Source organism: Gossypium hirsutum, chromosome A09, assembly GCF_007990345.1.
Source record: "Gossypium hirsutum isolate 1008001.06 chromosome A09, Gossypium_hirsutum_v2.1, whole genome shotgun sequence".
Taxonomy (NCBI): domain Eukaryota; kingdom Viridiplantae; phylum Streptophyta; class Magnoliopsida; order Malvales; family Malvaceae; genus Gossypium; species Gossypium hirsutum.
This window is the reverse complement of record NC_053432.1, coordinates 73,174,988-73,190,342: the sequence shown is the minus strand read 5'-3', so window position 1 is coordinate 73,190,342 and position 15,355 is coordinate 73,174,988. Positions and strand designations below refer to the sequence as shown.

General features: G+C 31.6%; 1 protein-coding gene and 1 long non-coding RNA gene across 2 annotated transcripts; both read left to right on the top strand.

Annotated features, from left to right (window-relative positions):
• The first annotated feature begins 4,395 nt into the window (after nucleotides 1–4,395).
• Nucleotides 4,396–7,676, top strand: LOC107889561 (uncharacterized). The gene is made up of 3 exons (XM_016814033.2): nucleotides 4,396–5,777; nucleotides 6,278–6,464; nucleotides 6,979–7,676. Exons 1-3 carry the CDS (start codon nucleotides 4,935–4,937, stop codon nucleotides 7,470–7,472), a joined length of 1,524 nt encoding a protein of 507 aa, XP_016669522.1. The 5' UTR covers nucleotides 4,396–4,934; the 3' UTR covers nucleotides 7,473–7,676.
• A 314-nt stretch (nucleotides 7,677–7,990) lies between these two features.
• Nucleotides 7,991–9,872, top strand: LOC107890344 (uncharacterized). The gene is made up of 2 exons (XR_001681926.2): nucleotides 7,991–8,316; nucleotides 9,247–9,872. It is a non-coding gene; the product is annotated as an uncharacterized lncRNA (long non-coding RNA).
• Nucleotides 9,873–15,355: the final 5,483 nt, after the last annotated feature.

The following is a 15,355-nucleotide window of genomic DNA, read 5'->3' as shown; positions in this document are numbered from 1 at the left end:
TTACTAAGGCAAAGTGTAACATGACAAATGAATTACTGGTTGATATTTCTTGTCTGGCTAGTAATAATTTATTAATAATTATTATTCAAATTTAACACCTAAGGTAGGGTGATGAGTTTTGCATTGTATATATATATTCTTACACTGCTGAGAAAACAATGAATAAATATAAATCCAGTTTCCCCCACCCCCCATGCAATAGGTATCCAATGCTCTATTTTTAATCCATAAACAGAAAAAAAAAAAAAAGAAGCATTGTCCGTCTGATTTGCATGAGTTCGACAGTGAATTAATTATTTTTCTTTTGAGAATTTCTATATACATTTTTTTATATCTAATTGGGTTTTGTATGTGTTTTCAATTATTATTATAAGGTTAAAATATATAGTTAGTCTTATATTCTCAGTATTTTGATAAAATAGTTAAAAATTAAATCCTTTTAATTTCTTGATTTAAAAATCTTAATTTCATCATTAAAATTATAACTATGTTTTATCAAAAATTGCCAATTAAATATCTGACATAATATACAATTGATAAAAGATAATTATGTTACATTAGTAAATATTAACGATGACTATGATTAGATTACAAATTTTAAATTAAAAAATTAAATTATTAATTTTTAAAATGTAGAAATTAAAAAATTTTTATTATAAAAATGATGTATATAATATATTTCGCCATATTTTGAGTAAAACATAGAGAATGAGTGGAGCAGTGAATAGTGAATAACTATACGAAAAGAAAAAAGAAAAAGAAGAGAGGAGTTCTGAACATAAAAAAGTGAAGGAAAGCAATTATTTGAAAAAGTGATAATTAAATGATGAAAACATTTCATTGCTTGGTGGTGGAGTACGTAACGTAAATCTGGCGCTGGGGCAGGGTGGCGTAGTAGTCACAGCACTGGCTGGCTGTCAAACATTCATTCTTTTTCTTTTCAGTTTCATTACACTACAGCTGAAAAATATTATAATAATAAAATTTACCGCAAATACCAGCTTTATAACATAATTATTGGGCCACGCCTCACGTATCCCTCATATCGGAATTACTTTTTAACCTAAAAGGAGATATTCATATGAGCTACTTAAAATCTCCTATGGTTGGATGCCCTTTTTGGGATAAATCTCCTCTTTTGCCTTCGTCATTTAAAGATGATGAAAGTGAGTTTGATTTTTCCTTATTCTTTTGTTGGATGAGTGATGTTTTCTTGTCTATTTTAATTCAATCCAATTTATCAACGTTGTGTGGGAGTTGTGTCTCCCTTGTTGCCTTTTTTTTGGGAGCTTGGTTTTCCTTCGTATGTGTTTAGGAGTTTGTTCCCTTTATGTTTATGGTAGCTTTGTTTCACGAATTGCTATTTTTCTTTTTGTTGGAATGGGAATTTTTATTGTCTAACAATTATTTCAATTGGTAGAGATCAAATCCTCAATAATATGATCTAATGATAAAGTGAACTATTATCATATTAAACTTAGTGAATATCGTTTATTATTATGAATTATATGAAGGCTTAATTATATAGGGCGTCCTTAAATGATTACATTTGTTTGAATTGGATATCTAAACTATTTTTGGTCATAATTAAAATTAATTTTGTATCTATATTTATATTAATATTAAAAAAATACCCCTACTTCCACCGTACCTCTCCCTCTCTCCCACCATTCCTACTTCTTGATTTGCAGCTACCACTATTATTTGGTTCATCTATGCATTAACTAGATGTATGAAAATTGGAGAAAGAAACGCAGGAACCGAATCTTTCTTTCACTAACTTGAAAAATGCTAAAAATGTGAAATAAATGGAGATAAATTTAAAAATCATGTTTCAGAGATTAAAAATCACGGATTAATCTTGCTGGAAAAATCAAAGATTGAATAAAGATATCAAAAACCAATTTCTCCTATTCTTGCACCAAGCTAACATGAAAACAAAAGAAAAGAGAGTTTGTCAAGATTCTTGCTTAATGAAAACTAGTAGGCTTACCTTCAAATTTGCTTCAATGGAAATGAAGATTGCAAGTTGAAAAAGCAAGAGGAGTTTGACTTAACTTTTAAAGATTTTTGGTGTAGACAAATAGTGTAATGGTGAAAACGAGTTTGAGGAAACCGTTCCTCCAACTAATTTCCCAAAAGGGGTAAAGTGCTATCAAGGGCTTGGGCAATTTGCAACTTAAAGATATCTAGCTCTCTAAATCACACGTTTTAATATTCACACGTTAACTCTTTTGATTTTGCTAATCTTACAAATTTGTCAGTAAGTCTTAATTACTAACATTATCTAAATAAAGCCCTCAACAATTCTATTTAATGTCTAATTACCAAATAACAACTCTCTAATATTCTATCATACCCATTCTTGAGAACTTCTTGATTTGACTTCCCAAAATGATTCGGTTTAAAAAATATAACCCAAAAATAAATTCCCAGATATCAACGGAAATTGGATAGATACATTTTTTTTAGGTTGAGAGTTTAATTCTTTTTAATTTTTTTACACATGCACGATGAGTGATAATATTTAAAATTTATTTTTTTTATTTCATTATGAAAAATTTATAAAAGTTTGTAATATTTTATAAAGTTGTTTTCTCTCTGTCTAATCTAACTTGTTTGGTATTTAATACTTTTTTTATATCAATTTTTATTTTAAAACGTATTTAATAATTAAAATAAATTAAAATTAAAATTAAATATGAGTGAAGTTAGAATTTTAAAAGACTACTTCATAACATATTTTAATATTTTGATGCTGCTCAGTTCTACTTTTGACTTCGCCCTTGAATTATGGTATTATTACAAAAATTAAATTAATTATTAATAAATTTATTATTAAATAAGATTATAATTTGATAAAAATAAATAATTAAAATATTAATATAAAAAAGGCATTATTAAAATTTTGTATGTAAAAATAATAGTTAAAACATAATTAAAGCTATTTAAAATGAACAATAAACAATTACAACGAAAACATACATGTTAGAATAGACATCGATAATGACAATAGAATTATCGCAAAATAAGAAAAATAAAAACACACAGATTTTACGTGAAAACCCTTTCGGAAAAAATCATGTTTTGGGAAAAGTCACGGGTAGAGAATAAGAAATCCACTAATGTTTAAAAATCAATCATATATATAAGAGGAATTTTGACTACATCTATTTAAAGATTGAAAAAAAACTCTATTCTAATCAATGTCAAATAGAATGATACCTTCGGCCTCTCGCCCCGTCTCTTATTTTGTCACTGAATTTATTTCTTTAATAAGTGACGAGATTCGAGTAACACAAACTCTAACAATACATTATCATTTGGTTAATAAAATTATAATTTGACATAAGTTTAAAAATTTTCTAAATATCAAATAATAAAAAAATTTATTTAAAATTTAATTTAGCTTAATATTTGTAGTGGATATCTTCTATACTAGCTTTATTTTATTCTTTCGGTATTTTTAATGTTGGTTCAGTTTCGTAGTTATTCTTTTTAATAATATTAAATCTAAAAATTAAATTTAAAATTTGAGAGTACAATATTCATATTGATTCTATACTAACCTGAGAGAAATAATTGAATTCAGTCTTATACAAGAAAACAGCGGTAAGAAATTCAGACAATAAGGGGTAAATATGATATCACCCAACTCTCAAGTCTCAAGCCAAATCCAATCGCAAGTGTGTATAAATTGAACAGTAAAAAAGAAAACAAAGAAGGTGAAAAATAAAAGGGGGAAGGGAAATGAGCGTCAAAGATTGAGTCAAGATCCGGGCTCTGTAACTTAGTTAGCACGCGCGCTCCACTCTTTTTTTTTTTTTTTTTCGTCGTTTTCTTTCCGCTTCGGCTCTCGAGATTCTCTCTTTTCAATTCCTTTTTTTTCACTTTTTCGTGAGATTATCTCCGATATTTTTGAGATCGTCAACGCTTCTTGCTTTGATTAAAATAATCTCCCAAGGTATGGAACAACCAACAACTCGCATTCTAAGCCGGACATCTGTCAGCAAAACCACCTTGTCTGTCACGTGGCGCATACTCAAACGCTGAGTTTGAATGTTTTTGTTTTCACTAATTGAATTTTAATTTGAAGGTAGTTGAAGTCATTTCAGAATGATTAGTCTATTTGGGTATATATTTTTTAATCAGGTTGAAAAGAACCAGTAATGTGTGTCTAGCTGTAAAGTTTAATTTCATATTTGGGGTACTAAAACAAAATTTAATGATGATCAAGTTATAATGACTCAACCTACTATCATGTTGTAGTGGAACATAATATAGGAACTCCTATACAAAGGCTTTATCGCAAGCAATTCCCCGTTTCTTTTCGCTGATCATATATACATGTCTTAACCCAGTTATTACTCACAGAAAAAGGACAATCTCAACAAATATATTTTATTTGACACTGTCAAACAATCAAACACTGGTTTTTTTGTTTTTTGGTTGTAGACCCTTTAAACGCTAGAAAACAAACCCAGTTTTTACCTTTTTCTTTTTTTAATCTTTATCCCTGCTTAAACATGTTGTCGACAATGGAGAACGAGATATAGGCAGACACCTGATCCTCTCTTATATAACATGATAAAGTACTCAGTACAGCCTTAAAAACACCTGCAATTTGCAGCCATTTCTCTTTTTACGGTGTAAATCTTATTATTATTTTATGATAATTTATTTATCACTTGTTGCCTCGATATTGTAAACTCTCCAGATTTGAATCAGGAACTCTCCGCATTCCTTCGTTATATATTTCTTTCTTTTATTTTTTCTCCTCTTACCTATATTTGTAGGCCAGCTTGCCCTCCTTCAAAATCTCTACTTTTTGCAATATCTGCACTGCATTTTTTGTATTCTGGTGTAAAGTTGAAACCTCTTCAGCTCTTTCATGCCACTGTTGAAGTCCCTTTCTTGTTGAAAATTTTGGTTTGATGATGGGTCAGAAGCATTTGCAGGAGTTACTTGAGGAGGATCAAGAGCCGTTTCATCTCAACAAGTACATTGCTGATAGGCGTTGTCAGCTGAAGAAACCATCACCTCTGACTCATCTCCAACTCAAGAAACCCAAACCCATCTCTCAAACCTCAAAATTTCCTTCCAATTTCTGCAAAAACGCTTGCTTTTTCTCCTTCCATGACTCGCCAGACCCCAGGAAGTCTCCATTGTTGGGGTTTCCATCTCCTTGCAAAAGTCCCAATGCCATTTTCCTTCACATCCCAGCTAGAACAGCTGCTCTTCTACTGGAAGCCGCTCTCAGGATTCAAAAACATTCTTCGTCCAAAACCAAACACCACAACGGCGGCACTGGTTTTGGCTTCTTCGGTTCCATTCTGAAGAGGATAACTCACCGTAACAGAAACCGAAAGCGGGAGATAGCTAACGATGGAGCAAAAGTTTCAGTCAAGGACATTTTAAGGTGGGATCCAGCTGTGGCCAAAAACAATCCAAGTCAAAAGAAAATGTCCTCATCGACATCAATATCGGAAGACAAAAGTGGTTATGAAATGGGGTTTTCATGTTCTTACAATGGTAGGCCAAGCAGTGCTGTTTGGTCAGAGAGCAATGAGGAGAAATCCTTGGATACTTCTTGTAGCTGTAGCCAATCCGAGGATTTTGAAGAGATTTTCTTGTCCAAAGATGTTTTTGGAAATAGTTCAGCTTTTCCCTCTTGCGAGAGCCCTTTCCATTTTGTGCTTCAAAGAAGCCCTTCTTTCGGTCACCGGACACCCATCTTTTCTTCGCCGGCGACATCTCCAGGTCGCCACCAAAAACAGGTTAGTACATTTAATTGCACCATGAGTAATAATATGATTAATCCATAAAACTGCAAATCTGGGTGTGTTTAAAGCCTCTTCATTTTGGGAGTATTTGCGTAAACTCGTGACTCAGATGACTGAGTTCTCTGACATGGCTGAACTGCCGGCAACTTGGCTGCAAAAATATTTTGCCGGAATTTGATCTGAATTGACAAATATGTCCTCTTTTTGTTGGTAGGTTTCCGTTGTTCTGACAGGTTTTTAGGGTTATATATGTCATTTAGTGTTTTTTTAATCATTAACATTTTCTTTGTATGTTTCTTAATTGTCCTGTTGATCATGCGTGTCTGACATGCAAATCTTATTTTTATTAGGGGTCTGTTCAGTAAGTAATTTATCATGAGGGACAAACATTTTTATTTTTTGGTCGTAAATAAACTCTAATTCATTGCCCATTAAATTATGGAACTTTCAACCAAAACCCTATTGAAGAATATTGTTGTATTGGATTGTGACAGGACAAGGAAAGTTATAATGAAGTAGAGAGCTTAAAGAAAGCGCAAGTAGCAGAAGAAGAAGAACAGTGCAGCCCTGTATCTGTTCTGGACCCTCCATTCGAGGACGATGACGATAGACATGTGAATGTTGATGATGATGATGGGAACGACAGTTTTGATCTTGAATGCAGCTATGCAGTTGTACAAAGTATGGTTTCTTCAATCTCTGTTATTCCGTATTCAATGCATAAGTTTAATTTGATTCATAAAGATAAATATCTTAAAGATGATGGTATGCGTGTGTGTGTTAGTGTGAGTGAGTGTGGGATCCATGAAAATTTTGTCTGCCATTTTTTACTTTTAGTTTGTAAGTTGAGCTATCGTGAGAGCAGTTGATGAAGCAGGCATCAATATTTGTTGTCATAACTTCATGTGTGACCCACATCTTCAACTATGCTTGTACTTTTTTACTCGTCACAGTTTGTTTCTTGAAAACTTTATGCTTCTGATGATTCAATCCATTTAATTAAATCTTGTCTGACATTTGAGCAAAGGAGGCAAATGGCTTTTAAACTCAAGAGACTTGAATTGGATTCTGATGCAAATATAGGCATATAACAAAGAGGAGTTTAGGTTACTCATTTGTCATTGTTTGAATCTATGTTCATTATAATCAGCAGTGTATTGATGTCCTCTTGGGTTTTTGTTGTTATGATCACCAGGAACAAAGCAACAGCTACTGCACAAGCTTCGTAGATTTGAGAAACTTGCCGAATTGGATCCAATTGAACTTGAGAAAAGAATGTTAGAACAAGAGCAAGATGATGATGATGATGATGATAATGAGCATGAATCAGGCTCATGTGATGATGGCATGGTCCAAGAAGTAGTTAAAACAAGCTTCCACAATGTCCCAGAAGGCATGAAAAGGCTGGTAACTGATCTCATCGGGGAGGAAGAGACGGAACAAAGCTGCTACGGTGATGGAGAAGCGGTAGCTAAAAGGGTTAGGCAGAGGCTGGAATCATGGAAGGAGGTGGAATCAAACACCATAGACATGATGGTGGGACAAGATTTGAGAAGATTAGAGGTTGATGGTTGGAAGAGAAGTGAATTGCAGATTAGAGAGATAGCATTAGAAGTCGATAACGCTATCTTCGGACTACTGATGGAAGAATTGTCGGAAGAACTAGTTTCCTCCTCAACCCGAGTTTGATTCGGAACAAATTTTGAAGCTCAGCTAGGATCATGTCATCGTGTTCAAAAACAAAATAAATATGGTTTCCCTTCAAAGCCATATATTAATTATAGTCTGACTTATATGCTTAAAGCTGGGTATTATGTATATTCAATCATGTATTTACAGGGTTCAATGGTGTTTGGATCCTAGCTTTAATGACATATATGTACAATTCCTATCTCTCCATATATATATACAGGGGTGTAGATAGTGGGGCTGGCAGGTCCCTAAAAATGGAAAAAAAATTATTAACACTTTTGAAATTTTAAATTAGTAAAGTTGAAATTATACTTTAATTTTTTTAAAAATAATAAAAATTTGATTTTTGATCTTTTAAAAAATATAAAGATATATGCTATTAAAAGAATAAAAGTATATTTTTATTATCACAAAAATTACAATTTAATTTTGATTCCTTTATTTTTTACCTAGTTTTTGTGTATATATTATTTAAACTTAATATTAATTAGTTTGAGTTATTGGCCCTCCAATTTTATAAAAAAAATTATTTTAATTATTTATTTAATTTTTATTTGCTCTTTTTAGTCTTTAAATTTGTGATGTTTGTCAAATTATCTCAAAATAGAAAGAAAAAGTTAACCTTTAATAACTTTATTGATGGTTCATGTGGATGCGTTATGGGTATACCCAAAGCAGCTTCTTGCGTGGGGTTTGATTTTTGTATCCATCTCTAGTCTACCGAGTTTGAATTGGTTTCAGATGAGGGGTTCTATTATTGTGATGTTTGTGTAGAAGAAAAGGTACTGTGAGGAGGATAATTTTTCTCTGAGTCCACTTCTGGAAATACAGCCAAGGCGTGGTGCGTGCTTCTTTATTATTATCTTTGCGAAATTATTTTTGATATCTTTGCCTATCGTTTCTTTTTACTTGTGGTTTTATCAAGGCTATTTGAATTGTAGTGGGGGAAAATAGTGCTTAGTTTTGATAGGATTAGATTAGCTGTTGATTTGGGAATTTATGTGTCCTGTAACTGGAGGTGGAGTCCGGAATTTAACTTAAATGGTGGCATTATGAAACTGCTATGGAGTTTTATCATTACATGGATTTAACTCATCATTCCTACTACTAAGCTTCAATATTCTTTGCGTCTTTTATTTCACTTATATATTTACTTAAATAACAAAAGCTCATATTTATATATCATATATGGTTCTATAGTTGTAGTATGAAACAGACTAATTCTATCATACTTATACAAGCTCACCTAAATTTAAATATCCAAACTTTTATTGGCAATTTTTATATTTGTAAGTGATTAAAATCAATCTTTCTCTGATCGAGTTTGAGTTTAGCTTACAACTTTACTTGTTTTTTTGCTTAATTGGTCATGGTTTTGTTTCCATAATATTAAAAAATAGAAGCAATTTGATTTATTTAATTATTATTCATGTGTGTCATTCTTAGGTTAGGTTAGATGCTGAGTTCTTCATTTGAAGATTCATGTTATTTTCTCCCACTTTCCAATTATTTACTATCGATGTGAGTGATAAATAACATTTCTATGGGATTTTGGTTTTTAATGAGTAGTTGAAGGATGACTTGTTATATGGAGCTCTATTTGAATTTCTAGTTCCTAATATTTGGAATACCTACAAATCAAAATCTATTAGAATTTCCCAAAATATGAGTAAAATTTTGCCATTGCTCTGTTTATATGACCAAATCTGATTTTCTTGATGTCATTGGAAGCAATATTTATATTATTTATTGGTGTTTTCTTCGAGAGTAGTGTTGGAAGAATAAATTAGCAAATGCTACCATTAAGATGGTAGACAAGTGGGAATCATATACTTTGAAACGTGTTCAGGATTGAGTGAGATTGCTGACCACAGGATACTTTACCAATTCATCTAGAAAGCTTGAGCTCTCTCAGTTGCATGTTTCTCTTTTGTGAATGGTGAAAACATCCCATTTCAAGTAAGTGAACTACTTAAAGTTTTCTTCATTGTTTTTCTTGGACTGCCATGAGAACATGATAATGCTGAAGTTTTGCTTGTTGGTCGATTGCAATAAGATGGAAACCGTTATTGATGGGTCTGTTTCTGCAGAAAAAGTTATTGAATCATTTCAATACTTGAGCATTGATTGCATGAAGAATTTGAGATGTATATGGAAAGGACCACCTCATTCTGGTTCTATGTGTCCCAAGCTGAGCAACATTTTCTTTCTTTTTTTTTTTGCTTAAAAGTTTTGTCAACTTGGAGGGCTGTTCCCACCAGCCTTCTAAATCATGTACCTGCCCAACCTATTTCTGAAGCTTGTATATATGTATGTTTAAATATTAACCAACACTTGAAATGTAAGTTTTCTTTTTTGCAAATTGTTGTGGTAATTTACTTTATATTTTTAAATTCATCCATCATTTGTTTTTGAAAGGGACCCATCATTAGTAATACATTATATATTTATAGCTCAAAACTGAACCAGTTCAATACTATAAAAATACAACTTTTATTGGACCTTCGTCTGCGCTTCATCTACGTCGGGCCAAAAAACCTGTTAGGCCATTTTTGGTTTTGTTTTATTGGACCTCTTTCTGTTTCTATAGTTTACCTAATAAAGCCCAATCGGAGCATTTGTTTCAAAAAAAAAAAACTTTAAATCAATAACAGAACCAAAAAAAATTGCAAGTGTTGATTGCCCTTATAGATGTTCGGTCAACAACTGTTACATACAGTTAATTTAAATAAATTAAATACTGATTTTCATATTGAATTTAATCTACTTATATAATTTTGGATTTTTTACATTTTTATAATAAAATAATAAATTCATTCATTTATAAAGAGCTATGGGTCATTAAAGCATATTAAAATTTTTAGATTTTTAACATTAAAAAATCTATTAAAGAATATATTTGTCATTCGAGTATATTTTCTCATACTATTACAACATTTATTTTCCTAAACCTGGGAATATTATTACATTACCTATTTCATTCTGTTATATTCAATCCGGTCCATTATAATTTTATTCTATTATAACCTTATTTCATTATAGCCAATCAAAGTAAGAAGTTTTGAGTATGGAACGAGTTTAAATAGTACAATAAAATGAGAGGAGAGAGTAATAATTATTTTTGTTTTAAATAGAATTGAATTCTTATACATCTTTTCCTTAAAATTTTGTATGAATTGTTTACAAAATTAATTAAATATAAACATTCTAATAAAATAAGATTTTCAAATATGTATTACAAATGAATTTGCTTCTCAATCTTTTATATCTAAAATAAATTTTAGTACCAATTTAGAATTTGAATATAGCTTAAAAGGTCAATTTGTTAATAAAATCTATCTAAAATACAATTTTATTTCTATAAAAACAAAACTAATTTTTTTATTAAAATGAGTATTATGTACTTATCACATATTTAAAACTAGTATATAACAAATATCATAATAATAAATTATTTATATGTAGTAATAATATTAATAATTGTTAATAGCGAACAATCCTATGGTATGTTAGGACTTAAAGAAAGTGTCTTGATTTTAAAAAAAATAAAAAATCATTGTAAGTTTTGATCATATTTGCTCTTTTTGATATAATACCTAGAACTGCTCATAACCTTTTCCCAACCCATAAATATGAGGATAATCGCTTCAACGCGCTCGAACCTATGTCCTCCTAAATTGACAATAATAGTCATGCTAATCGAGCTATACCAATATAATAATAAATGATTGATAACATAAGAATAAACTATTGAGCATATACCATTCAAGTTGTAATTCCAGCAAGTCAGCGCTTTGGAATTGATTTTGATCTTAACGTCTCCTGGGAAGATCAGTCGAGTTTTGGACGATCAATGCCAACTGCTGAAAATCTAAACACCGGTGGATGTTCGTATAACATCCTGAACTTGTGTCTTCGTCTAGAGATCCATCCGGAAGTGCTGACCACTATAGAAAATGGTGATGAAGAGTCCGATAATGATGATCAGTTCTACCGTGATCCGAACGACGATTTCAGTGACCACGATTTGGATAACAACCCTGAAAGCATAAATGAGGAAGGGCCGGTAGAGGGTGAAAATGCAAACCCCCATTCGGCTGGAAACACGGGCCTTGGTATAATTTTAAGAAATAATCCAGGGTTCTTTATGATAGACGTAGATCCTGATGCGGCTCTTGCACGTGAGTTCCCAGAATATACAAATATTGTGCCGGCTCACCTACTTGATGATGAATTCGGCGATGAAGAGTTGTTTGTAGGACAATAATTTGATAAAAAAAAGATTGTTTACATGCTATAAAACAACTTAGCTTGAAGTGAGGTGTGGATTATAAAGTGACAAAGTCAACGCAGTCTTTGTAGTAGTAGAATGTTGGAAAGCGTCAAGTGGTTGTAAATGGCGTGTTCGAGCCACGTTAATACAGTGGACACAAATGTGGATGATAAAGAAACTAGAAGGTCCACACACATGCACATCCGCTCGTATGTCACAAGACCATAGAAAGTTAGATGCAAAAACTATATGCAACCGCATCATCTCTTTGGTGAAAGAGTCGCCCACCATTCAGGTGTCGATCCTTATTGCGGACATGCAAGCTCGATTCAAGTATAAAATGTCATACCAAAAGGCATGGTGGGCAAAGTAAATGGCGATGCGAGAGTTGTATGGTGACTGGGATGCGTCATACAACGAGCTTCAAGGGTGGATAGATGGGATGCAGAAGTATGTGCCTGGGATAGTGACTGATTTGCAAACATTTCCATATAAAGGCCCGGACAGGGAGATACAATCGGGGAAACTAGTTTTTCATCGATTATGTTGGACGTTCGAGCCGTGTGTTATGGCCTTCCCTCACTACAAGTCGATGGTGTAGGTGGACGGGACATGGTTGTATGGAAAATACACGCAAATACTTTTGATTGTTATTGCACAAGACGACAATCGAAATGTACTTCCGATCTTTTTCGCAATTGTGGAGCGTAAGTGCTTCGAGTATTGGGAATTTTTCCTAAGAAATTTGCGGAGGCACGTTGTCAAAGAAGACAACATTTTCCTTATATCAGATAGATCGAAAGGATTACTTGCTGTGATAAGGTGACCGAGGGTTCTGTGGAGGTCTCTTTATTGTATCCAACATATCGCAGCAAACTTCCACAAGGATTATAAGAATAAATATTGGAAAAAAGAACTCATGAACATGGGTAAAAAAAATTGTTTGTATTTATTTAAAAATTTAATTATCAAATTTGTTGTTTTTAAAATGATGTTTTCAAATTAAATATGCAGCTCATGAGTTAAAACCTCGAAGATTCAAGCAAAGGTTCGCGAGACTTAAATCTCAGATGTCATTTTTACCAACAGATCTTCGGACATGGTTGGGTAGCATGGAGAACTGGCAATGGACTCAAAGTTACGATGACAGGTTTCGGTATGGGTAGATGATGACCAACCTGGTAAAGGAAATTAACTCTATATTAAGGCGCACATGTCATCTGCCGATTTCTGCTATTTTCTCGGCAACATTTTATAGGTTGTCCACATTGATGCCTATGATGGGATTAAGACAAGCTAAGCAGATCGAGGCCGGGCACGTGGACGTTGAAGGTATCCGAAAGGCCATGGCGGTAAATAATCGAAGGTCACAAACAATGAATGCAGAATTGTATTCACACAACTTGGAGACTTTCCGAGTTCAATAGTACATAGGCCGTCGTACGGGTCTTCCACCTAGATCGTACGCAGTTGATCTGCGTAATAGGCAATGCGAGTGTGAGATATTTCAGACTCTTCGATATCCATGTGCGCATGTTCATGCAGTGTGTGCGAGAGCAAACTTAAATGTTGAACAATTCATAGATGAGATATACATGTTGCAACGCACATTGCGTATATGAGGGAACGAATTTCCTGTAATACCCGATGTCTCAAATTGGGAAGTTCCACTGCTTGCTTTTGAGATGGTGCCTGACCGTAGTCTCCGTAGACATCCTAAAAGTCGACCACAATCGACGAGAATTCGAAATGACATGGATGTCAGGGAGACGGGCGAACCCAAAATGTGCATTGTATGTCGAACATCCGGACACAACCGATCAACATGCCCGCATCGTGTCTATGTTTCCGGTCAACCGTCTCGTAATGCCGGACTCGAAGATGACGAATGATATATTATTGAGCGATCAATTGTCTTCTAATGATATAAATTGCGCTGTAAAAAATATGAAAATTAGATAAATAATATAATTGATTCAAATTATACACTTGATTAGATATAATACAATATACATAAATATTTAGAAATCAAAATAAAAATAAATTAAAATGAAAACAAATACTAAAATAAAAAAAAATTCAAAAAAATAAATTTAAATGGAAAGATATAAGGGAAATAATTGAAAATATAAGGGAAATTTTAAAAAATAGAAATGTAAATGAAATGAATTGAAAATATAAGGGTAATGAAATTGAAATGTAATATAAATAATAAAAATGAAACGAAAATTTTAATGAAAATGAATTTTTTTTAATGGAAATGTTAAATGAAAAAAATTAAAATGAAATAAATATATATAAACTAAAATAATAGATAAAATTAAATGAACCAAAAAAAATAATGAAATAGTAAATTAAAAAAACTTAAATTATAGATAATTTTAATGGAAATACATTTTAAATTGCAAAAAATAAATGTTAAATTTCAAAAAATTTAATTTAAATGAAATGAAAATAAAAATAGAAATTAAATTGGAAATAAAATTGAAATGAAATTAAATTGGAGAGAGAAATGAAAAAAAAAGGTGAAAAAATGCGAAGTAATTTCTCAAATAGGCCTGTGTGTTAGGCCTAGGCCTGCCTTGCCAAATTAATTTTAATAGCCGAATCAATGGCCAGCCACACTATGCTTTTTTTTTTTCTATTCAATTGAAATTTAAATAAAAAAACTTAAATTCTAGATAATTTTAATGAAAATTAAATATAAAATGAAATTTTTTTAATGGAAATATTAAATGAAAAAATTTAAAATGAAATAAATATATATAAAATAAAATAATAGATCAAATTAAATGAACCACAAAAAAAGAATGAAATAGTAAATAAAAAAACTTAAATTATAGATAATTTTAATAGAAATAAATTTTAAATTGCAAAAAATAAATGTTAAATTTCAAAACATTTGATTTAAATGAAATTCAAGTAAAAATAGAAATTAAATTAAATTGGAAATAAAATTAACATGAAATTAAATTGGATGGAAAGAAATGAAAAAAAAAGGTGAAAAAATGTGAAGTAATGTCTTAAACAGGTCTGCGTGTTAGGCCTAGGCCTGGCCTGCCAAATTTATTTTAATGGCCAAATCAATGGCCAGCCACACTATGCTTTTTTTTTGTTCTATTCAATTGAAATTTAAATAAAAAAATAAAACTTGAATTTTAGATAATTTAATGAAAATAAATTATAAAATGAAAAAAAATTAATGGAAATAAATCTTAAATTTAAAAAAATTTAATTTAAATGAAGTGCACATAAAAATAGAAATTAAATTAAATGAAATGAAATTGGAAATAAAATTGAAATCAAATTAAATTGGAAAGAAATAAAAAAAAAGTGTGTAAAGACCCTCCTGCATCAGCCTGTGTCATTGAAACAAGGTCAAAATGGCCTTCAAATGGCCGACCTTACAATTCAGCCTTCTCTTTTTTTTTTAATTTCATAAATTTTTTTCAAATTTTACCCTTCAGCCAAATGGTCCCCTACTATAAATAGGGTACTTTGACGACCGCCGACCACTGCCGAGCACCTCCAAACACATCTGACAATCGCTGTTCACCATCAACCACCACCAACCTCTGCCGACCACTCCATGTATAAGATAAACGAT